The sequence below is a fragment of the Chlamydotis macqueenii genome, chromosome 21 (assembly GCF_036417535.1).
Source record: "Chlamydotis macqueenii isolate bChlMac1 chromosome 21, bChlMac1.mat, whole genome shotgun sequence".
In the NCBI taxonomy this organism is placed as follows: domain Eukaryota; kingdom Metazoa; phylum Chordata; class Aves; order Otidiformes; family Otididae; genus Chlamydotis; species Chlamydotis macqueenii.
The window spans coordinates 3,103,172-3,126,609 of NC_141576.1; the positions used below are offsets into that span (position 1 = coordinate 3,103,172).

At 48.3% G+C, this 23,438-nt stretch overlaps 3 protein-coding genes across 7 annotated transcripts in view; all 3 read left to right on the top strand.

Annotated features, from left to right (window-relative positions):
* The first annotated feature begins 1,479 nt into the window (after window positions 1-1,479).
* On the top strand, window positions 1,480-13,634 carry LOC104480889 (uncharacterized). 2 transcript variants are annotated; one of them, XM_086764764.1, is made up of 6 exons: window positions 1,480-3,671; window positions 10,658-10,709; window positions 11,010-11,197; window positions 11,635-11,790; window positions 12,605-12,715; window positions 12,904-13,634. In XM_086764764.1, exons 1-6 carry the CDS (start codon window positions 3,531-3,533, stop codon window positions 13,015-13,017), a joined length of 762 nt encoding a protein of 253 aa, XP_086620890.1. In that variant the 5' UTR covers window positions 1,480-3,530; the 3' UTR covers window positions 13,018-13,634. The 2 variants fall into 2 exon arrangements, with proteins under 2 accessions (XP_086620890.1, XP_086620891.1); XM_086764765.1 differs by lacking the exon at window positions 1,480-3,671 and adding an exon at window positions 10,451-10,576.
* Window positions 13,635-14,832: 1,198 nt separating this feature from the next.
* On the top strand, window positions 14,833-17,503 carry AURKAIP1 (aurora kinase A interacting protein 1). 2 transcript variants are annotated; one of them, XM_086764468.1, is made up of 4 exons: window positions 14,833-14,912; window positions 15,361-15,452; window positions 15,961-16,409; window positions 17,336-17,503. In XM_086764468.1, the coding sequence occupies exons 2-4, from the start codon at window positions 15,401-15,403 to the stop codon at window positions 17,441-17,443; spliced, it is 609 nt and encodes a 202-aa protein (XP_086620594.1). In that variant the 5' UTR covers window positions 14,833-14,912; window positions 15,361-15,400; the 3' UTR covers window positions 17,444-17,503. The 2 variants fall into 2 exon arrangements, with proteins under 2 accessions (XP_086620594.1, XP_086620596.1); XM_086764470.1 differs by having other exon boundaries at window positions 14,856-14,912; window positions 15,364-15,452.
* A 113-nt stretch (window positions 17,504-17,616) lies between these two features.
* MXRA8 (matrix remodeling associated 8) overlaps window positions 17,617-23,438 on the top strand; it is a 38,250-nt gene continuing 32,428 nt past the window's right edge. Inside the window, exons 1-4 of one of the 3 annotated variants that reach the window (XM_086764465.1) lie at window positions 17,617-17,713; window positions 18,341-18,525; window positions 18,899-19,037; window positions 20,929-21,030. In XM_086764465.1, the coding sequence (XP_086620591.1) occupies window positions 20,975-21,030 (56 nt within the window). In that variant the 5' untranslated portion in view covers window positions 17,617-17,713; window positions 18,341-18,525; window positions 18,899-19,037; window positions 20,929-20,974. Of the gene's footprint in view, window positions 18,526-18,898; window positions 19,038-20,928; window positions 21,031-23,438 lie in introns of all 3 variants that reach the window. The other 2 variants (XM_086764466.1, XM_086764467.1) reach the window with 2 other exon arrangements.

Sequence of the window (23,438 nt, forward strand, 5' to 3'; positions counted from 1 at the left end):
TGAGTGCTCTGAAAATAACTGGCTCGGCATTCTGAAGCAGTCATTCCAGAGTCTCTTTGTGGTGATCAGCTTACAAACCTTTGAATTAAATTCCTGTTTCCTTGAAGTTGGGAATCTTGGGCATTCTGTTAGTTTAGGCACTTCTCTAGTTGATACCAAACATAGCATGCACCAATTCACGTAAGTCTGTGGGGTGGAACTTGCAGTTCTCCAACTTAAAATGCAGCTGGTGCATCCCAGCGGAATTTCATGAGCAGTGATGGCTCTGGTCCTCTTCACCCGTACAATAATGAACAAACTGCCCAGGTAACAGCTATAGCTGATCTCTGGGAGGTGGCAGAACTGTGGTTCCTGAGAATCTTGCTCGTTGTCACACGGAAAAGAGAAATGGGCTAGGTGCAAGTTCTTGGGGTGTGAAAATGGTTCAAAGTGGATGACCGTCTCTGGTGGTTTTGGTGTGAGTCAGCCACGGGGAACTGTTGGGGCAGCTCAAGCAGTAAGCGCTGCTGACAGCAAGGAAGCCAGAAGTCCCATTAACGGAGCTGATGGATCATTTTCTTTTTCCTTGGCACCAGGTTGCATTTGTTCACTTAACCTTTTCTAAGCGCAGTTCTTGAGGCAGGTGTCAAGTGGGTGTGATTGGGCATGATACTGTAGAAGAGCCTGGAAACAAAGGAAAGTCTTTGGAGAAAATGTTAAGAAATGACTGTTTCAAGTCATTTTGCCCTCTTGCAACCCTGCTTATTGTCTCTGTACATTGGATTGTCAGGTGCTTTTCCCAGTGTTCACTGCAGAGCTGAAAGGAACAGGGCTGCTTTTTGTCTTACTAGAAAAACACCCTTCACCTTGGGGTCATCTGGTGGGGCAGCAATTGGAAACCACTGCTGTCTGGCAGAACTGTGGTGGCTCATGTGAAATGGTCTGAAGAGATGGAGAAATGGGAGAGAGGTTCAACCTCTGTCAGAAACTGTCCATTGCTGAGCTCCCTGCGTGTGCCTCTGGAGTCTGGCCAGAAGTTTTGGAGGCCATTGCCACCTCTGAAGCCTGCTTAAGATCTGATATGGCCAGGTCTGAAGTACTGAAGCTGATCGCGGCTTTGGTTCACGGCGGAGGATTTTGTGCGCCTCAGTGAAGGGTGGCTGCTCTTTACGTGTTTGACTTCCTGGAGTCTGATCAAACTGAATTCTGCTGACCTGAAGGCTGTGGATTGGTGATTCAAAACCATTTAGTTAGAGGGAGTGTCTGTTTTAAACCTTATTTTGCCCACAGACTCCCTCTAATGATGGTTAATAGTTCCACAGACACTGTAAATATCCTGGGATGTTCTTGGGTGGAAAAAGTGCCAGAGACCTGCAAAGAAAAAAAATAAACCAGCCTTGCAGCGTGTCCTGCACAAAGACAGACCTGAGCCACAGAGGAGCTGAATGAACAGAGCTCAGGCAAACACAAACTGCAAGCAGCAATTACTTAAGACTTGCTTCTCCCAAAATAAAAGAAATCTTTTCTCCATTGTCCTACCAGGTAACTCCTCTCCAAGGGTTGCCAGGCAACTCCTGGTTTTATTGTCTTTAAATATGGGTGAGAAATTACTAAGCAAAGGAGGAGGAACAGGGTAAGGAATATCTGAGAAATTCAAGGCAAGTAGCAGTGAAATAGGAGTGAAGTGACAATTGTGGATGTAATCTGCAGTCAGCGGCAATCCTCTGCACCAGGCACAGTGTGAAGTGTCTTAGGGCTGCCTCCAGTGTTTCAGGGCAGCAAGGTTGCGCTGTGATTACGCCGATCCTGATTGCAGCCCTCCTGGAAGGGACAACGCAGGCTCATCCAGTGCTCCCGTACCAAACGCAGTGGACACGCTACCACCAGCCCAGCGGCTGCCGGTCCGAGCACCGCGGTTTTAACTGGCAGGTGCAGAATTCCAGCGATGCCTGGCAGCGCTAGCACTCACATGTGCTGACAGCAAGGACCCCATAAATTACAAGCACGAAGAGGTCAGCGAAGCTGTCTATGCCTGACAGGGATTTTTTTGAAAATTCTCCAAAACCAACAAAATGCTGTTGGTAATGCACAAATAGAATTGCTCTGAGCTTGACAAAGTTCACGGGGGAAGGAAAGTGACTGATTAAACCCCTTGGACAAGAAGAGAGAGTTCATGTTTGTGAGACAGAGAGAGAGTTGTGGAATGGAGCTTTATTTGGAAGACAGGAGAAAAACATGGGTATCAGTGTACAGGGCAAGCTTCCTGCTGGCTTGTTGCCACATCTGGTCTTTGCACAAAGATGAGCTTTTCCCACTGGCTTTAGAGAACAGTGGAATCTAATTCTGTGGATCCACCCATTCATTTTTACATTTGGCAGAGCAATACTCAGCCCTTTATCTGATTGTTTTGATGCTCTGTAACCCCTTGATATCAGCGCTCTGTGTGTGTGTAGCAGTTTATGCACGGCTGAGTGTATTCTTCCCAAACCTGGACGGGACTGGCATCTTATCTGCCAGGCTGAGCTAAGCCTCCGTGAGTGACCACCGCCCATGGCTGGGGGGTAACTGGCCCCCAGGCAACGTGATTTTCACAGCCACTGAACCTGGAGGGGGTGGAGAACATTCCTCATTGTGGAATATCTCTCCCAATTGACCCATCCATGGCACGTGAGTTCCTTTCAGTACTCAGAGCGCTTTTTCTTCAGAAAACAATGCCATGGGGCCGGCAGAGGACGTGATATGGAAATACTACCAGGGATAATCCTGCTGCCTGAGAACTTGGATACCGAAGCCGGGGAATTCCTCTGACACAAAGCCTGTTCAAAGCAGAAGAAATCTTGCTATCGTTTCCCTAACCTGCTGCTGTAACGGCGCTCCTCAGCGTTACGGGACTGGTAGTAGACAACTGACTTCCCTGCGTGGGGCTTAAGTACAGCACCCCCACATCTGTGCTCTCCCCTTTGATGTCTGTTTCTTTCTGCTGGCCTGAGCCAGGCGTTGCAGAATGCAGCCTCCCGCGTTCCCAGCGGGGAAAGGGACAGCATGTACAGCCCCAGCAATGCGAAAAGCTGCAGCAAAGCGGTTTGAGCCCAGGCTAGAGCCAGTGGTCCTGGTCCCAGGTGAATGGGGCTGGGGGGATTTTCACACAGTGGGCTGCTTGTAACCACAAATGAGAAGAAGCTGTCTGAGAGCCAAGGTGAAGGAACGGAGCGGGCTGGGGACTGTTCTGTGTACGGACACTTCGTACACCAGAAATAAAACATCGCAGCCACGACTTTCTGCACAAAGATAACAAAAGAGAAGCCGCGCTGCTGATCAGCTTTGCTTGCAATCAACGCTTTTTGTCTCTGAGGGCCTGGGAGATGAGGAATGACCGCAGGTTCCTTGGCATCGTAATCTCGCCCTGAGGGTGTGGTGTGAGCATCACACCCTTCAGCAGCCGAACCGAGCCGGGCCGGGCGGGGCGGTGGGGGCGGCTCCACGCCACGCAGGTTAAGAGCCGCGTGGGGCCGGGCCGGGCTTAGAGCGAGCCGAGCCCAACCCAGCCCAGCATGGCCCAGCCGCGCTGCCGCTCCGTGCTCATCACCGGCTGTAGCCGGGGCATCGGTCTGGGGCTGGTGCGGGGGCTCGCAGCCGCCACCCCCTCCCCGGATTTCGTCTTTGCCACCTGCCGGTACCCCGAGAAGGCGCAGGTAACCGGGGCGGGGGCAGCGGGGCTCCCGGGGGCGGGGATGCTGCGCGGCGGCTGCCGGAGCTCTCCCGGTACCACACGTCCTGGTAGACGCCGGAAGGGCAGTGCTAGCCCGGGGGGCGAGCAGAGGCACCGCAGAGTAGGTCGAGCATCTCTGCGCCCAAGTCCTGGGAGAAGGGGGGGGCGCTGAGCCCCCCGCCCGGGATGGGGAACCGGCTCGGGCAGAGCCGGTGCCGCGGAGGTTTTGGGGCTGGGGGTGACACGAGCGTGCTTCTGCGCGTCCCCGAGAGGCCAGCTGCCAGCCGCTGCCTCCGCTCCCCAAGTTTTTTGCCCGATTTGCAGCTGGAGGTAAGTTTGTCCCGGCTTCTCCAGTTTTGCAGGGACCCGGAGCCCCGCGGGGACACTCCAGCCCCAGAAGCCTTCCCAGGGACACCTGTTACAGCTTTCCCTGTCTTTTCGGCACGCTGTGTCTGTCTCTTCCCTTTCTCCTCGATTTGCAATCCCTAGACTGCTATAAATGTTTATCAGACAAATTAAAGGCGCTCCCTGAACCTTGGGGAGGCAAACTGATGAGGGTTATCGGTCTGCTCGCTTTGTGGTCACCAGTGTCCGCTGTTGCATCTCTGGTCTGTTCTCAACTCTCCTCAGGCCGGTGGGTTGCTGCCGGGGCAGCACAGCCGCACGCGCAGGTATCCCCCTCTTCCTTGCCTAGGAAAACTCTTGTGCTGTGAGAATCTGAGCTCTCAGCTCCGTGACCGACTCAAACCGCTGCACGTTCCCACAGGCATTTGTAGAACGGATACCAAAAGCCGTACTTCTGCGTCTCCCTGATTCCAGGCATGGCACAAGGCTGCCTTAGCGAAAGGCAAATTCCTTCGCTGAGAAACAGCCCAGCAGGACGAATCTGGAGCACAGGCTGCCTTTCAGAGCCCCTGGTTCCCACAGCTTCCCCCCCTTCACCCTCCTTCTGCACCACAGGAGCTCCTGAACAGGTATTCACTGCCGTCCTGCTCGATTTTAACTCCTCGTACGAGACCTGGCATTTGTCCCAGGTGTGTTTCCTATCAGTGACCGCACAACAGCGCGGTGCAGCAGTGGTACGGGAAACCGGCAGAGACATCCGACCTGTCGCCAGATAGAGATCTCCCTGCTCAGTGTTTTGTTCTAAAGCTGCTTTAGCCGGTGCGGAGGGAGGTTCTCTTTTTCACCAGTTGGCCCTTGCGTTCAGCGGCGATTTCTCGTTACAATGGTCTGGGATCAGTTACATGGAGAAGCGAAATGGTTCTTTCGACAGGAACAGCTGCCCAGGAAACATTACAGCCGTATCTTAACACAACTTGTAAGATTTTTTGCATTCTCAGTACTTAAAAATCTTGAGCAAAAGGGCTGATAAGGCTGCACAAGAAGATGAAGTAGCCGTCAAATAGCGCAGTGCCTGGGAAGAGTCTGGGTCGCTCCCCGCTTGCGGCAGCAGAAACCTGGAAAGGCTGCGGGCAGTCGTGTCTGGCAGGCAGGAAACCGGCCAGGACCCACATTCCAGTAACCCCGGGGTGATTCTGCAGGCCCCATGGGGTGCATCCTAAGCTTTTTTTGGATTTTTTTTTTTGGGGAGGGGGGGGGAACAGGGACGACACAACATGTTTGTCCTTGGTGCATCAGGATGGGTTTTTGTTCTTTGTGAGGACCTCTGGGCCATGTGCTGTGCTTTGGCAGCACATCAGTTGAAAGCTCTGCAGCCAGCTGAAAGCACATTTCTAACAGATGGGTTTGGAAACTCCACAAGGAAGGGAAATCTCTACTAAAGGTGTTGTAGTAGTCTCACCAGTATCATCTGCCCCATCTGCAACGCATAAAGTTGGCACAAAGCTCCTTGACCTTCTGCGGTGTGTTTCCACCGCACCACCAGTCCTTCCAGCGGGCAGCGGGCGAGCGCAGACGTGCTCGAGCCTCCAGCAACGGGAGCCTGAGCGCCGTACCCCACTGACTGTCTCGCCGCCTGGATCCAGTTTGGCAATGCTGCTTGCGTGCGGTATGGCAAGGAAAGGCAAAGCTTCTGTGATTTTTCTTTTATTTTCTTTCCCAGACAGAAAACTTTGCCTTCACTGATTTTCCAGTCAAATCTGGAAAACCCAGAGTTCGGGTTCCTGCGCCCCAGCGGCTGGCACTGCAGATTTGTCTCAGCGCACGTGAAATGGGCTTTGCTCAGCTAAGACCTGGTTGTTGACCGCGCAGACTGGGCTGTGAAGTCGAGGGACTTGTTCTTTTCTCTGCACACCTGAGCTGGCAGTGCTTGCTTTTTCTCTTGACAGCAATTCAAGCTGTCTAACTTTGTTTCCTCCCACTTTGCTTTGTGGTAAGTGTCCATGTGAAAAATTTTGCTTAATATTAGTGGTTGTGCCCTACTTCCTCTCCTGGATTAGAGTATGAGCTTGGAGAACAGCAGCTTTGGACGGTTCTCTTAAATTCTGCTCTCCTCTGGTTTGGCAGAATAGCATTTTCCTGCAGGGAGGGGGAAAAAGGATGGGAAGAGCTTAAATGAAAAGCCTTTTAAAAATCACCTTCTAGTTTTTAGGGGAAAAGTGATTAAATATGCTCAGCTACTGGCAAATCCAGCGCCTATCTTGGGGACAGCACTCAGCAGCAATTCCCTGGTAGCTGAGAGTTATCCAGGGAATCTCTCAGCAGAGTTACTCAGATGTCTGCATACTTTGGAGCCCAAACAGTGGGCAGAGGAGCCCGCAGGACCTGGCTTTAGAAAGAGGTGTTGGAGAAGAGTCTGCCTTTGCCTTCCCCTGCTGCCTCCAGAAAGCAGCAGGTCTCCTGCAGCGTGGGAGCCCCGGGACAGTGCCGAGCAGCTGCAGGCTTTTTGCATGTGAGTCTGTGCTGGCAGGAGTTGTAATAACTCGAGTTCTTCTGCTGAAAAGCTCCTAGGTGGCCTCCACAGAACATTTGCCTAACAAATGGCCTTTAGATCACAGGATAACACGCAGCGGGCCTGCAGGCGCATCCAGATAACCGCTGCCCCTCCTTGAAAAGCACCACGGCTCCTTCAGCCACCCTTGGGTTCTGACCTGCCTTTACGTGGGCTGCTCCAGCGCCGAGAGTAGAAGCAGCTACAAATCTCTTGCAAAATAATCCTGACGTCCTGTCTCTGCACTCCAGATGGCCCAAACCACAGCACAGTTATTATCAGGCAGCTTGGATGGGCTCGTGGACCCATCTGGAATTCTTCCCCCTACTCCTGCTTTTCTTTCTCGCTCTTTCTTCCCCCATCCTGCTCCCCCATAGAAGGGAAAAAACTCTGACCCAAAGTCTACATTGGTGCAGCCCCTGTAGGCGCCCCCCCCCGTGACTTGCTGAGGTACGGGAGGCAGAGCCGGCTTTCTGGGGAAGCCAGGGAGCCGAAGGGATCCGACCAGCCGCGGTGTAAATCCATTGACGGTGCTTCCAGCGCTCAGCCTGGCTCTGCTGGGGGTGGGATCCCAGGGCAGGAGCATCTCCTGTTCCTCCTGCTCTGCCCACAAGCCCAAGTGTGTTCCCAGGTGAACAAGAAAGCGTTCAGGTCCTCGCTGCTCACGAGCCCTCTCCTGGGCTCTGGGAAGCTTCCAGGGCTCAACGTGCTGGTTCCCTCCCTCTGAAGTGGGAGACGGCGTTACCAATAGCGCGGTGCCCGTCCCCGCGCCAGGCTCTCACCGGAGTGCTCCTGCGCTCTGTCTCTGTCAGGGTTTGTGTTTGTTTTCCCTCTGCTGCGTACCTGAGCCACGGGCTCTGCTGTGGGGAAGAGCAGCCGCGCAATCTCCAGAGCAGCACTCTAGCAAGACACGTGTTGTATCTGGCAGGGGCATTCTTGAAGTCTTTCTAATTTTAGGTTATTGCAGAGTTGTTGTTTGGTTTTTTGTTTTTCCTTTTTTTTTTTTTTCTGGAAGTGTTTTGCACTTCCTACACCATTAAGGTCTGGCTCTTCTTGAGTCGGAGAGGGCCATGGATTCGGGGCAGCCTGCAGCAGCTTGGTGCAAGCCGTTACAGAACCAAACGCTAGGTTGGCTGTATGCTGCGACGCCGAGCAGCCTGTCCCAGAGGGACACGGGCAGATCCGACACGTCTTTGACTCCGAGTGCAAGCGGGATAATGTGACAGGATACTCGAGTTCCCGGAAAAAGCTGCCTGCAGGCTATGTTAGTTTGGCCCCATTGCTTCCAACTGGCCTCAGACGGCCAGGATCTCTCCAAGAGTTGTAACCGAAGTGAATAATGCTTTCATAAAGAAGGCAAAGTAAATCTTGCTAAATGACAAAGACAACAAAATGTTCCTGGTTGAAATCTAGCCGTAAATATCCTGCGTCCTGACAGCTCTGTATCTGGAGCCCGGAGTGCCAGAGGGTCCTGTTTAAATTGGAGGAGGCTGACTCTTTGTTAATCGTAATTAAAACCAGCAAGCCGGAAACAACAGATGCTAATCGGAGTTTAAATTTGTATTGGAATCCCTAAGAGTTGATTCTCAGGGGGAACCATTCAGGTGCGGAGCTAAACCCAGTATCAGGGGGCTGTGTTGTGGTGGTTTGCTGGTTTTGTTTGTTTTTAAATTGCCTATCACGGTACGCAAACTAAAAATGACTGAGCCTGGGATGTGCTGGCTGTACCCACTGTCTTTAAATGAAATCGCGTAAACAGACACTAAAATAGGAGCTGTGCTTCGAACAGCAGTGCCGGGGAGCTCGCTTGTCCTTACGCAGGCATTGCCATTACCGGACTCTCGTCTCCCCAGGGATTTGTCCCGGGGGCAGTGCCTCTGCGCTAGCGCCTTGGCATAAAAAAAGTGAGCACAAGTCTACTGCCAAAAAAAAAAAAAAATTGCAGACAACTTTGGTGGTGTACGTTTATTTTTTGTTGTTTTGTGGTTTTTTTTTTTTTTGTTTTGGTGGGGTTTGTTTTGTGGGGGTTTTGTTTGATCAGGGGAGAACGAGGCATTTGTGAGACGGCCACAGTGGGTTTCAGAAAAGCTTATCCCTTCAGCGGGCAGTCAATAACCGGTATAGGCATGCAGTGCGGAAATATTTCCAGAGTTCTCTGCGCATAGGAGGCTTTTGATCTCTCTGATCAAAACTACTGGGGGAAGAGAAGCAGCAGCAGATGTGGCTGGTGGCTTGAAATGGCTGTACCTGATTGCGCTGCCACAAACTTGTCTCGGTCCTCCTCTCCGCATGCTCCTTCTAGTCACAGGAGGGAAAATAATAGGCTTTTCTGCAATTTTTAGGTTTCCTAACTGCATTTTTCAGCTTATGTTTGTATCAGGTGGAGTAACGTTCTTGAAGATCAAAGCTGCCTAAGTCAGCGTTATGCCAGGAGCTGCCTCTGAGAAACTCAAACCACTGAAGTGGGAGTCACTTGTTAACCACGTAATTAACTAAATAGAAAAACCATTGCATTTTAAACCTGATTTGCATGCAGCAATTGTAATTTCGTGCTGTTTATGTTCAGAATAATGCTTAAAGCTACAGAGTTTGGATTCTTAGTGGAACATATTGCTTCCTCACTTCAGAAGCCTCTCAGTTCTGTCACTACACAAACCATCTCCGGCCTTTTAGCACAAGTGAGTAGCTCGTTTCTGTCTGAGAGTAAAGCAATCTGTCTATAAACAAATGAATAAACCTCAAGAAGCCAGAGCACTTCTGGAGTTTCTTATCAAGTGATGCCGTCAAACTGAAGTCCAGCAGACAGTCCAAAGCCACTTAATTATTGCAGGCCTTGACACAGCAGAACTATTTCATGCCTGACTATCAGTAAACAAGATAGCATGTTCTGGACCCTTCATCTGTTGAAAACTGTCCCATTAAGCCCTGTCCAAGGGAAGGAATGTCGTCTGGTTTTGTGTTTGACTTGTTCCGCTTCCTTCCCCCTCCCCTTAATAGCCTGAACTGCAGTTGTAGATTGTCCTCAGTAGGAAAACAAATTTTCTGAACAAGCCTGGAGAGAATCCTGCAGAGCATGAACTGAGATAAAGGATGTAATGCATTATAGCTTGACAGAGGACATGGAGTCCCTACGGGTCTCCAAGTGGCAAAGAAGTACTCTTTCAAAAATCAGCCCTCCCGACCCCTATTCCCAACGGGCTCCTAAAGAAAGGGATTTGCCTGAGCTGGAATGTTGGGCCAGGGGTGCTCGGTCTCCTAAACGTGGCTGGGAGTATGTGATCCATCTGTTGCGTTTGGCCACGCTTCCCACTTGGCTACATGGCACAGAAACCGAAGTATTCCAGCTGGGCCAATAAATCCAATTTGGACGTGCTTTGTCCACCAGCAACACCAGTATCATACTCATTTCCTCCAAGAACACTTTTCACTCCTCTACTGAGCAGCAGACAGATGACTGAATTATAGCGATCTAGCACAGAGAGAATTGTTTTAGTGGGCAGTTGCTGAGCGTGTAACTGATTTCATGTGTGCTTTACCCTCAGTTACAAGAACTGCAGCTCATGAGAGTGCTGGGAAACAGAATTCCCATGGGAAAATTGCTAGGAAACTTTTCCTGCAAGCAGTAATTCCAAATGGCTTTTCTTGGGCATTCCTGGTGCCCCGAACTGACGTCTAGCTGTAGCTCAGCTTTAGGAGGATTATGCTTTTCCTACACAAGTGGGGAATTACTGGCTTGGAATGCAGTCTGAGCAGTGGGTCTGCTGTGGAATGGGCAACGGGAGCCGCTTGACCGAAGAACTTTGCAAACAGTTGTGCACACAGAGAGCTAACTCCATAATCTAGCATGCTGGTGTCTTGACTGAGAGGGTGAAGAGTCCCGTTTCTTGGAGCAGCTGATCTTGCCGTCAGGAAAGCTGCTCAGCAGGCTGGAAAACAAAGCAGTATCACTGCCTCGAGTCCAATTATGAAAATAAATGGCGATTACGATTCTGGAGGTGCAGAACTCAAACTGTTTTATTTAATTGCCATGGTTATATATGAAAATAAAGATAACCTAAAGAATTTCTTCTTCCTAGGAACTCCAGCAGCTTAGCAAGCAATACAGCAACATCAAGCTCCTCCAACTGGGTGAGTAAAGGGCTTGTACAGAAGTGTGTTCAACTAGGCCAGGTTAGTGCACCTAAGAAACTGGTCTCCTGGGTGATCAGTAGCTGCACATGACCTCCAGCAGCTGAAAACAATCACCCTCATCTTAACACTGGGGAAACATAATCCATGCCAAGTCCTGTGGGCATTGTCATCTCTGTGTGCTGCCTCAATGTCCCCATTCAGATGAGTGCCTTAGCTTTGGGTTAGCACGTGTTGTATAGTGACCGACGACATCTGAACCACGCATTCACTGTGGCTCTTCTTGTCTCCTCTGTGCAGATGTGGTCTGTGAAAACAGCATCAAGAAAGTGGTCAAGGAAGTGGAAGAAATTGTGGGAGACAAAGGTCTGAACTGCCTCATCAACAATGCTGGCATCAATGTGCTTGCTTCCTTGGAAGAAGTCACAGCAGAGACAATGCTCACCATTTATGAAACCAATACAGTTGCCCAGCTGATGGTCAGCAAGGTAAGAACTGGGAGGAATGTGCTTCATCTATGGTACTGTAAGACGCTTTTCCACTGAGCTGGACATGTAACCTAAGCATTTGTCACCTTGGAGCTGCAGAGGTACAGGTCTGATATCCACCTGCATGCCTAGAGAGCAGCGAGAGATCCTTTCTGTCAAGGATCTTTCCTTTATTTAAATCCATCTGGTATGAGGTCTCTTCAGTGGGCAGGCTGGGCTAGGAGTTGGGCAGAAGAAACTGAAGGTCCTTGCTTCTCACAGCTGGCTGTTATAAAAAGGTTTCCTATGGCCAGCTTGTCTGGGGAGCCACCACCATTCTATGCTGGTGGCATAGAGTTGTACTGCAGTTCTTCATAGAGCAGAACCTGCAAGTCTGACTTGCCTTGAATAGGCCAAGAGCAAGCTGACCAAATTAAATCCAACTCTTGTTTTCACAGGCGTTTCTACCCCTTCTGAGGAAGGCAGCCCAGCTGAGCACAGGAATGGGCTGCCATCGAGCTGCTATTATCAATATGTCCTCTCTTGCTGCCTCCATGCAACTCGTCCAGGCAAATGAGATGTTCCTCAAGGTCTACCCCTACAGAATAGCAAAGGTTTGTAGGCTTTCCTGGGCTGTGCTCACTGGGTGAGGGCAGGCCTGTGAGTTAAAAACCACTCTGAGGTTCAGACGATGGTGTGAGGTGTGCAGCACCTCCTTGGAACTGTTCTTGTTCTTCATGTGGGTGGAAATCTGGAGCAAGCATGCCAACTTCTTAAGAATGGACTCACAAATGCTCCATTACTGCTCTGCTGTAGATCCATTTCAGAGGGACTTGGCATTCAGGGAAGAACTGATGCCACCCAGTGTGTGTCCTATTAGCTGTGTTCCAAGCAAGACAGCAGGCATGAAACTCCACAAAAGGTGTGCTAACCTTTACGTGGTAACGTTAGTTAGTGAGAGGTGGAGTTTTTAGTTTTGTCACATCCAGAGACTGAGTTTGTATGAGTAGTGTAGATCAGACATGCAGTTTCTCCTACACCACCTACTCATAAGCTGTTAATGTGCTTGTTTTCCCTGTTCAGAAGTAAAAAAAACCTGAATGTGCAGTGATTATTGCAGAAAAACAGGGTCCTTACATCAATATTATTTTCCCCACAGGTCCTTAGGAGTTGCAAATGCTACTTCATCTTCCATCATAACTTTGGGCAGTAAGCTTATGGCAACAGAGCTTTCACAATGCTTCTCTTAACAGGTTTCTCTGAGAACGAAGCCCCCACTAAGGCTGGATAAGTTACTGGGATACCGTTACTGCCCCTTCATTTGTCAAGAGACAGCACGGTGGAAGGGAGGGGCCGCTTAGCTTGGCTTAAGGTCTTGCTCAAGGTCTGTAAAACTAGCACACTGATAGCTGGTTTCCACTCTTGTAGACCGCGCTGAACATGATTACCAGGTGTCTTGCTGCAGACCTGAAATCGGACGGAATTCTCTGTATTTCTTTGCATCCAGGCTGGCTTCAGACAGACATGGGCGGAAACATGGTAAGTGGCATCGCTCTGAAAGCGTTAAGGTATGGCTCCTTTGTCATCCCAACCCTTGAGCAAGAACCCCCTGTACAGTGTACGCTTCCATGTGCTGCAGAGGCACACCATGAAACATGAAAATACATCCCGCTTGGTTCTCTTGGGTAGGATATTCCCAGTGGTAACCCAAGCTTGGTTTGCTCTAGGCTCCCATGCAGGTGCAAGAGGCTATCCCAGGTATTCTCTCCGTCCTGGATCGTCTTGGGGAAAAAGAAAATGGTTCCTTCCTGGACTGGCAAGGGGAAACTCTGCCATGGTAGAAGTGCACGGTACTCTACAGAAACAGCCTGGCAGTCACTCCTTAACCTGTGCCACCAGTGTCTGTGTCTCTAGGGTTTTCTTGCGCGCTAGTTGAAACAGCCAGTCTGGTACCCAGCATCTCTCCAGGTGTATTTGGAAAGTGAGGTGGCTGACTCTTTTCCTTGGTATTGGTACTGCTCTGTTCTAATGCTTTCTGCAAACACTACTGTATTCTTAGTGGAACCATCTGAAATAGATCAAAACCTGCAAGTTAAATCCAGGGGCTGGTTCCTCTTCACTTCCAAAACCAAAGTGGGCTTCTCACTCTCTGCAGAACTAAATGACCTGACCTTAGTGTAAGGCCAGTATAGGCTGTCAGAATCCAGTACGTTTGGTCTGCTTGGGACGTGTCTCTAGAAAAGGTCCTTCAGTCTTAACTGAGCCTCAGCTGAAAGTGCCCAGCTCTAAACTACGTGGATTTGGTACTTTTGTAGAGTCCTCACAACCTCTGAGTGTTCCCAGGTTGACAGCGCACAGCGGGCGCTTGCTTTGTTCCCAGCGGGTGACTAACATCCTGAGACGGGGGTGGGAATGTTGTTTTGTACATAAACTTTTTAAGTGTCTTCAATAAAGTCTTGTTTAAGCAAACAGTTTGTTTACTCACGTACTTCAGTTCATTTCTCTGTGTGTAGGTTTCTCTTTGCAGGTTTCTCTCCCCTGATCAGAGAACTGTACTTCTCCCTTGCAGGAAGAAACTCTAACCATTGCTGAATCCTTCGGGCTAGATGGGTTTAACATGGTGGGGTGTACCTGAAACTGAGGGAGCCCCTTGTTCTGCTCTGAAATACTCAAAGCAGCTGGTGAAAAGATCTCTGTGTTCTGGCTGAGGTAGGGATAAAAGCAAAAAGTTCTTTGAAGCCTGGGATTGGCTTCAACATCGCTCCCGCATGCCAGCTGATTAAGCACTTTCATGCTGCGCCAAGGCGGTGGGTTCCTGTACCGGGGAGGAAGAGACAAACAACAGCCAGGTAAGCGGGAGAGACAGGCGTGGCTGTTCCTGGACAGCAGCCACTCTGAGCCCTGCCCTCAGATGCAGCGGCGGGCGTGTAAGGGAGCGGTGTCTAGGTGCCTTCCGTGATCCGCACCTTGCCAGGGAGACAAAATTTGACTGTAACAACTGCTTGTTACGCCACGCTCAGACCTATTTTTAGTGACGCGCTGCTGTGACCGAGCAGGTGAACAAAACGCAATGCGCTCCTGCCAGCTGAAGGCCTGTCTCAAAACGTGAGCGTAGTATCAGCGCAGACCTGATAGGTAAGGGCCAAGCTGGGTTTGAACGTGTTGAATCTGATGTCAGACGCTGGGTTGGGGAAAAGGAGTCAACGCGCTTTCCGCCGCCTGCTGCGGGGAGCGCCGATGGAAACAAGCCCTGCACCGTGATTCACGTGGGTGGGAGTCGGAGAGAAGGGACGGGTGCAGGGAAGAAGACGGCCTGTTTGCAAAAGCCTGGCAAATGCTCCAACACAACACAAGGATGCAAGGCGGGGCCCAGCTCCCGCCTGATCCCTCTGCGGTGAGGGGACGCAGCTCCGGGCCAGGCCGTGCTGCCTGCGGGTCCCTTTATCTGCCAAACGGCCGCCGAAGGACACCTTCCCCGCTCCTCGGGCCTGCGGGCGGGGGAAGGCCGGACCCGCACCCCCTCCCGGCACCCCCTTCCCCTGCGACCGCGGCGGGGGAACCGCGGGCGCCTCCACTGGGCAGCGCCGGCGGGCGCCGCTAGGGGGCGCTGTGTTACCTGGCGGCCGCCGGAAGTGGCGGGGCGGAGGCGGGAAGGCGCCGGTGAGTGATGGCGGCCGCGGGCGGCGGGGTCGCGGCGGTGCGGGGTGTCCGGTAGCCTTGCGTGGGCCGTGTCTCGGTGAGTGGGGAACGGCGGGGTTTGCTGGCCCGGCTGCGGGGAGGGAGGCTTTCCCGCCCGCCGAGCGCAGGGCTGCGGACTGGGCCGCGTCGGTAGCCGCCCTTCGTTAGGCCGCGCGGCTGCTCCTCACGGCCTGAGGGCAGCGGCCTCCAGTTTTTTTTTTTGCTGTGGAAGCAGCGCCTTCGTGCTGAGCTGGGCTGAAGTTTCCTTATTTTTAAACCTCGGACAGCCGGAGCTTCTTTAATCGCCTCTGTAGCTCAGCTGCACCAGGGCTTGTGGGCCAGGCCCCTACAGCAACGTCCGGCGGCGGGTTGGTAAAACGAGGTGGGTGCTTAGAGTGTCTCAGCCCATCTTTTGGGGGTTTTGGTTTAAACTTAGAATGTTTTTGGGGTTTTTTTAAGCGTAAAACCAACACGTTTGCCTCATTGAACATGTGTTCTTATTTCAGCAGTCATTACTGGCTCTGACAGGGGACCAAGTGAAACAATATGTTGATATCACAGCTGACTTCCCGGTTATTGAGGGCTTCACGGATTGCAGGTAAGCAGATGTTGTGTCACCTGGTTTTATATTTCTGTGTTTGTTTTTCTAGGGTAATCAGCCTCCGAGAAATTTCTTTTCTAGCAAGCAGTACAAGAGCGGTGAGGCTGTTGTTCATTCTGTGGTTGTGAATATTGTTATGTCTCTGATCTATTCTGTCAGTATTGTGTAGCTCTGATTTGACCTCTTGTAAGCTTAGGAGGAGATTCCTTAAGAGCAGAAAGGTTTCGTACAGCAAACAGTTCCTAGCCATTCCAAATTGCACGTGCGCAGTTTACACAGCAAAATACTGTATAATGTAACTTTAGCAGATGGTGAATGGCAGCATAATTAAATGCAAACTAAAAAGTTCTTCCTTGCTTTTGTGATGGGAGTATAATTCTTGTAAGCAGCTTCCTTTATTAGATTATTCTGGCCACAGTTGTCTGATTTGAGAGCTGGTCAGAGCTTTTCTTAAGGTACTGTTTGAAAATTTTGCCTCTGAAGTGAAATTCTTTTCTTCTCAAAGGCCGCCTTTTGCCAAGGTCAGCGTCTTCCTTTCCTTGCTGTCATTCTACATCTGCGCACTACAGCACACAGCCATCTAACCAGAGTGGAGCCCAGCCTCAGCGGTGGCGTGCTCTGGAGCCTGAACTGGAAGAGATGCTGATCCCCAGAAAACTTTCCATCAGCCCCTTGGAAAGCTGGCTGACAGTTAGGTACTCCCTTCCTAACGCGGAAGTCCTTAATGCTCAGGAAGAAGCGGGCTGTGGGCCTCTCCAGCAATATGACTGTCCCCCATCTGATGGGGGAGGTGCTGTGGAGGAAGGAGAGGGAACGCTTAGCAACAAGGTTCAGTGTAAGAATGTTTTGAAGATTCGCAGAAGGAAAATGAATCGGCACAAGTACAAAAAGCTGCTAAAGCGAAGGAAGTTTATACGGAGGAGGATCAAGGAAGGTCGCAAGAAGAAACGTCAGGTAAGTTCTGGGTGGAGAGAACTTCTTGACATAGATGTGCCCACTTCTCAAATTGGCCTCTATTCAGGTGTCAGGTGATTGGGTGGAATTGGTTTGGGGAGAAATGGCAGGAGCTCGGAGAGCACTGATGCATTCAGTATTTACTGGTATGATTGCTTTTTCTGTTTTGTGTTTGACCTGTACATCTTCAGAAGCTGTAATTTAGAATATTTCTGTGGTTGTAAATGTGTATGTGTGATAGTTCCTAGGTGTAATTTTTCTTGCATGACAGTAACTTATATGGCTAATGGAGAAGAACTTTGGTATTTGTGTGAAACATTAATTCGTGTGCCTGTGTTCTGTCGGGGAGACTGGTTTAATCTTAATTTCTTTCCTGTCTTGCCAACATCCTCAAGTGCTTCCTGTTGTCTTTTTCTATACAGGAGCCTTCCACCTCCCTTGATAGAAGGGGTGAGGGAAGACAAGGGCCTTCATTCAAACTGTAGATGTTGTTATTCAACACTGCCTTTCAATAATCTGTTAGGTTTGCTGTGGTGTAGTTTAGTTCATTCTCTGGTAATTTTCCCCTTGCCTAGGTGCAAATTGGGGTTAATTCTAATTCCATGTCTTCAGAGTGTTGAACACTTTATGGTGAGGAAATCCTCTTAATTTTCCTACAGTTTTGTCTTCCATCTTCTCAGTTTACCTTGCATAGGATTTTTAAAATAATGCTACCAGGATCCTCGTGCATGTTAATGTATTTTCTGCAGAAGGACCAACTATTTTGACACTTAGAACAAACTGCTTACATAAAAGCGTTTATTTCCTTTGTGTGTTATACTTAGATTCTCCTTGGGACACATGGGCAGTGGCTCAATATTTGAGTGTTGCTTATGAGCTACGTTAATATTTTTTTTTTATCTTTTTTTTTTTTTTCCCTGTTTTAGATAAAATTTGAGAAAGATTTGGAGCGCATCTGGAAAAGAGCTGGTTTGAAAAGTCCTCCTGCAGGATGGCAAACACCCAAGATATTTCTGAAAAGTTCCAAGCGATAAAACCACTTGTAATGAGCTTTGCCATGTAATTGTAATTAAAAAAATATTTAAGGACGCGGATTACTTTTAACCTTTTTTTTGAGTGTGATGAAGTTGGTAGGAGGAAACTTTCAGTCTTGGTGAGCAGTTTTCCAAGGGCAAACCTGACAGCCATGTGTTTTTCCTCCTCGAAAGAACGGTGTGAGACCTTGCGTAGTGACTGACACTGCTGTGCTTGCCCCCTGCTCTGTGTCTTAGACTGCGGCTGAATTTCTGAAGCTGCTATTTAAGGTGAGACTGAAGGATGTACTGTAAGAACAAACGGTTGTGGAAGATGGGATAAGTGAAAGAATTCTTCTGATTGTGTATAAGGCACAAGCATTTTGAAAAGTTCCTTTCAAAATTGCATTCTTTAATAGCTTTACGATAGAAGGGCTGGTGTTTACTAAGCGTTACAGTGAAATAGGATTTGGATCAGAATTCCATAGAATATATCTACAAAAGCTTTACTTCCCACTTATCTGTAGCCTAGCTGTGCCCTAGGCATTGCATGAGCATCCTTAAAGGGCATATTTTTTTTTCTATTCTATTTTGTGCTAAGAAAAAATTGTTGGGTATTTTTATTTTTTCCTATGATTGACTGCTGTCATACAGAACATCCAGGTATTGGTTTCAGTAAAAGTTCAGAGCTAGTTATTCATTAACTACAAAAACTGGTTTTGTGCCCAAGACAACCCTGTTGTAGTCAGCTGGTTTTAAATCATTGAAGAGAGTTGTGAAAGCTGTGAAAAACAGTAGATGTTTAAAATAATCCCTGACAGACTACTTTGTATCTGGGTTCTGTTTGGGGTTCTGCTTTTGGTTTTTCTGTTTGAGGCAGATAAATTCCATGTGATTTAGCTCTTGTCTGTATTCCAGCAGATAGATGGAGTGGGCTGACTTCTGAGAGGAAGGAGGCAAAAAGAATGAGCTCCCTTAGGCTCGTCGTTCTGCAGCATACAGGGAAGCCACCCTGAAAATCTTTATCTGCTAGGAGCAGGACACGTGGCTGAACGGAAAGGGAGAAAAAAAAAAAAAGCATCTGTGGAACGCGTTGCAACCAGGTACAGCTGAATCTCGCTGCAGGAAGGACAGGTGACTCCTGGCACACGCTGAACGCGTCTGGGGTTCTGTGCATGGCGCTCTGCTCTTGTCCCTAGATGGCAGTAAGTTCAAGGGCTCTGAAGCGCCTTAGCCATTGATGTAGGAGCTTGCCGACTCTTCATGTTGGTGTTTTAAGGCAAGGGTACGCCCACGTCAATTTAAAAATTGATTAACCTTGCTAGAGAACTGTTGACATCATGAGAACTGTACTGAAATCCTGCAGAAACGTGTGGTTAGCACATTTTTATAGTCCTTTTTTCCAAACCATATGTTAACAGTAGACAACTTTGATTAAAAAATTAAGATGTTCTATCCTTTTTGTGCTTTAAATAGGCTGCAGTTGCTTTTAACCACGACCGGTAGGACTCTCTCATTCAGCTTTGTCAAGATTTCAATGAATATGAGGATGTCTAGCCACGAGCTTAGAAACTCGCCAGGCAAGAGAAGATTGAGTGTTGATTCTGGCTTACAGGTTTGTTAAATTAGAGTGCGTTTAGGTGTTTCTGAAGTATCAGTACACGCTCCCTGCACAAAGATGCACAGATGACAGGCTGGGGTCTGAGCGGATTAGCTCCTTGAAGTAAGGTCCATATCTTTTTTTCCCCAGTCACACTTGTTTTAAGAGCCTTTCTGCCAGCATTGTTGCTGTCTGTCAGTCCTGCAGCTTATCTTACTGGCTCTTAGCCCAAGCTTGCTGGTTTTCTGTCTAGGGAAAAGTGGGAATCAGTTTGCGCAGTTCCAGGAGATTGCTGGCTGCTGAAGAGTTGGGATCGCTTTGGAATTGCACAGAGCAAAAGACTTAATAAAACATGCCCTGCTGATTTATCAGTGCTGTACCTCTGATTCTAGTTCTGAGGTTTTTTCTTTCTTGCTTTTCTTTTTGTTTTAATCCTGTAACTTGCATCTTTGTTCTCTGTTGTGGTCTCTAAATCTACAAACTGCCCAAGGGTATGCACTTTTCTCCACTAAGGCTTAAGTTGGTCTCATCTCTCTCTACTTTGATGTAAAACCTCTCTTGCTCTTGGGGAGTATTATGGTGGAGCTGTAGATCAAACTTGTCCATTGTCCTCATGTCTGCTGGGATCACGCAGGCAGAGAACTTTGCATGCCGTTTTCCTGGATCAGCACCACCACCTCGCTTTCTAACTTGTTTTTACATTGGGATAGTAACAAGACAAGATAATTACTGCAATAGCGGGAATTGCAAAGCATAGTCGTTCAGTACGTCGGGATGTTCCAGCGCAAGTGAACTCCTGTGCTGTGGCAACGGTCGTGTCATATTAGGGTGCTTGTGTGGTGAATTGCAAGTCTTCATGAAGTCAAGTAGCTTATTAAATGGTATGCTCTCTGAGTAGTCATCTGGTCCTCCAAATTGTAGTGTACCAAGAGTAGTCATTACTTTCACATCTATTACACATAATTACACAACCGTGTATAGAAGTCTGGAACTACTGTGTCATTTACAAAAGTGTCTGTAAACCATGACAGCTACTGCCAGCCTTAGTCGTATCAATGCTGTATTCCTTTTTGCTGAAGAGCCTCAAAGCATGTCTCGGGATTTGTATTTTCTTTGTGGCAGATACTGCAAAGGCTCTCTGTCTTATGTGGCACTAATCAGAAAATATATACTGGGGTTGTATCACGTTGCTTTAACTCTATTGACCACAGGATGCAATTTTAAAGTCTCTTTCACTTTGCTAAACAGGGAGAAGCAGATGGACAAAAGCTGCACCTGTTTTTCTGTAGGGGGAGCACGAGTACATTATATACTATTCACAGAGCTTTATTTTGAGTTGCTGTTCTGCTTCCAAATTTGTGCGTATCAACATACCTACACAGTTAGTAAATGTTTATGTGTATGTGCCTATGTAGCTGTGGTAGCCAAAAAGAAAAAAAAAAAGGAGAAGGGGGCTGCAAACTGGAAAGTTTGACTTTTATAATTCTCTGAATATTTAAGATTTGAAGGTTTTTTTTTTCTTCATCTTATTCTGCTGTTCTGAGAGAAAGTGGTTGAAAAGTCAGCAGGAGGTTGCTAGAGGAATTAATGCTCTGCATTACAGGGAGCGGAGATAGCCAGTGGGGATGGTGACTTTGCCTGACAGTCATTGACCCCGGAAAAGTCCCTGAAAATTGGAATTACATCCCTAATTCTTGTATGGCATGCACTTCAATACAGATGGCAGGCTCAGTTAGCTGAACAGAACATCAAGTTTGGTAGTTTTGTCACAGCAGTCAGGTTTGTGCTGAAATGAGTTGACCCTAAAACAGGGAGTCAGCTGGCTCAGAAGGGATGAGAGTTCTGAATTTTGTTTCTCTTTGCAGTGCAATGCTTTGGCTAACTCAGAGGGTGTTCTCCCTTTCAGAAAGGTTAAAACCCAGCAACGTGATGGTAGTGGGCTTCTGACGTGAATGTGGCAGAAACAGCATTTCTTTCTAATGCTAGCAAATAAGAGTTACTGCCAAAGGTGAGATTACACTTGTCTGCTTGACCCGGATAGCAATGTTTCTTACTAGATAGGAATTAAATGTGTTTTTTGGAGGCTTCTCTAGAAAATGTATGGTTCAACTGCACCAGTATGGATTCTTGAAATTTGTTAGAGGCTTCCTGACACAAAATAACAGCTCTTTCATCCACACAAATGAATCCGATATAATTTACAAATGGTGAGTGGTGAGATTTGCAACCAACCATGTTCAGTCTTCTGTCTGCACTGGAATTACACTCACTTGGACAGCTGAGAATTGGGCCTGATCGTCCATGGGAAAGGGAGCAATGCAAAAGAACTGCTTGCTGCAGCTTTCCCTCAGCTATTGCGTCATCTAACACAATCCAAGGTGGGTTTGCTTGGCACAGGGGTGGAAAAGCCTGGATCAGCTGCTGGTACTTTGCATAGCTAGATGATTGCTTAGTGCTCCTCAGTGGTAGAGATAAGTGTTAGCAATGACAAGAGATTTTTAGAAATAGTGCTGAAGCAGGAGATCTGTGACACTGATGGGGAGTAGAAAATTAATTTTAATTACCTCTTCATAAAGATAGCAACCACACTATTTCAGTGCAAATGAAGAAGCCAAGAAGGTTGGTCTGTTTGGTAACAAGGATTGAATGGGTGGGAAGTAGAAACATTTCAAGTGTGTGTAAGTTGTAGCAGTTTAGCAGTTTGACTTAACCTCTCTGTGCACAAGCAGCAGCTAACCATAGCACCTCTGGTGGTCTGGAGTCTATGGAAGAGATTTTCAGCTCTGTACGGCAGCCATTTGCTCCAGTTCTCCACAGGAACAGGCTTCTGGTAATTGTCTGCTGTAGTTTTGACTCACTTCAAATTAATTCTGTTCAGCTTTGAGTTTGTCATAGGAAAAGGGAAAGTCCAGCAGTCAATGCTCCTTTCCTTGGGAAATCTTGGCTTACCATACAAAGTGTGTTGGATAGTCTGTTAGCTGTTAAAGCCGCCCTGGGGTGATGCAGACTATGAGTCTGAGCTCCTGGATGCCCTCTCCATGCTGTCCTTGGCACAGCCAGAGGGACAGTTTGCTGACTGTCCAGGAAGGAGTCATGTGGAGAGGAAATGGAGTGGAATGTAATGATGGCTTCTCCTGCTCATGAGACCAGACCTGAAGCTAATTCAAACCAGGAGCTGCATAGGTTGTAATGAGCCCAAAGACTTTTTACATTGAAGGAAAGCACTGATCTGAATTGAGGCCGTTTGGAGACATGCGAAAGGTTTTGGTATTCGTAAATCCTAAAGCTTGGGAGCCTGGAAAAAAATTATGTTGGTATTACCCGGACAGTCAGATTTTGTTAGGCTGTTGGACTTGAAAGGGTCCAGACTGAAAGAGTTTGTTCACAGTGTTTTCAGCTGTGATTTCGTGGGAGCAGACACGTGTGTGTTGAAGTTGCTGAGGACAGGCTGTGGGGTGCTCAGGAAACCTGACGGCGCACAGCTGTAGCAGCAAATGTAAAGAGAGGTGGTATTCACGTTACTGTTGCGTTGGCTCCTGATAGGTAGTGTGCCTAAGAACCTGGGGGTTTTTTTTGGGGGGGGGGTGGTATTGGGGGCGGGGGGAAATGTTTGGTTGGTTTCTGTGGTTTTGGTTTTTTTGCATTTTTTTTTTGTTTGTTAGTTTTTTGAGTGTTTATTGGTTTTTTTTTTTCTTTACATCAAAAGGAGAGAGCGGAGGTGATACCTTCTCCGTTGCTGCAGAAGGATTTCTCTGCATACCATAACTCTGGCACCGGAAGCCCAAGTTCTTTTTATTTCTGTATTGTGGAAACTCTTGTTCTTTCTTCCATTAGTAAACTCAAGAGCAATCTTAGAAGGAGTATGCTAGCCAACGTCAGAGAATGTTTATGAGCATCTGGGGTACAAAATGCACCTTTCAGGGGGCTAACGGGACCTTGCTCCTTCTGACTACCTTGCTCCTTACCTGACTACCAGTGCCCAATAATTCCTGAGCAGAAACAATGTGTACTTTTACTCTGGTGAGCTAATACCGGTATTAAATGGGACACTTTCATATTAAAAACTGTCAAAATGTTACCACGGATAAGTTGGTGTATGTACATTGGCTTCAGTAGGTCTGACTTGATCCTTCTCAAAATAGAAAGCCAGCTCCACTTTAATGGGCGTGAACCCTAGTCCATGTAGTCCAAAGTTAATAAGACATGCCTGTTGAAAACCTAGCTGAAGTGATGTTACTGATCTTGCAAGCAGCACCTGTGGATAACTAAAATGATAGATTTTCTTTTCACCATTCATGCTGTTCTGCCATTGGCGTTTCTGTTCTGACTGTGAAAACATCCTGGTTTGGGTTCGCTTGGGCTGAGCCTGGTCGGTTACTCTCCAAAAATAACAGCACTCTGTTCTTAACCTGGAGC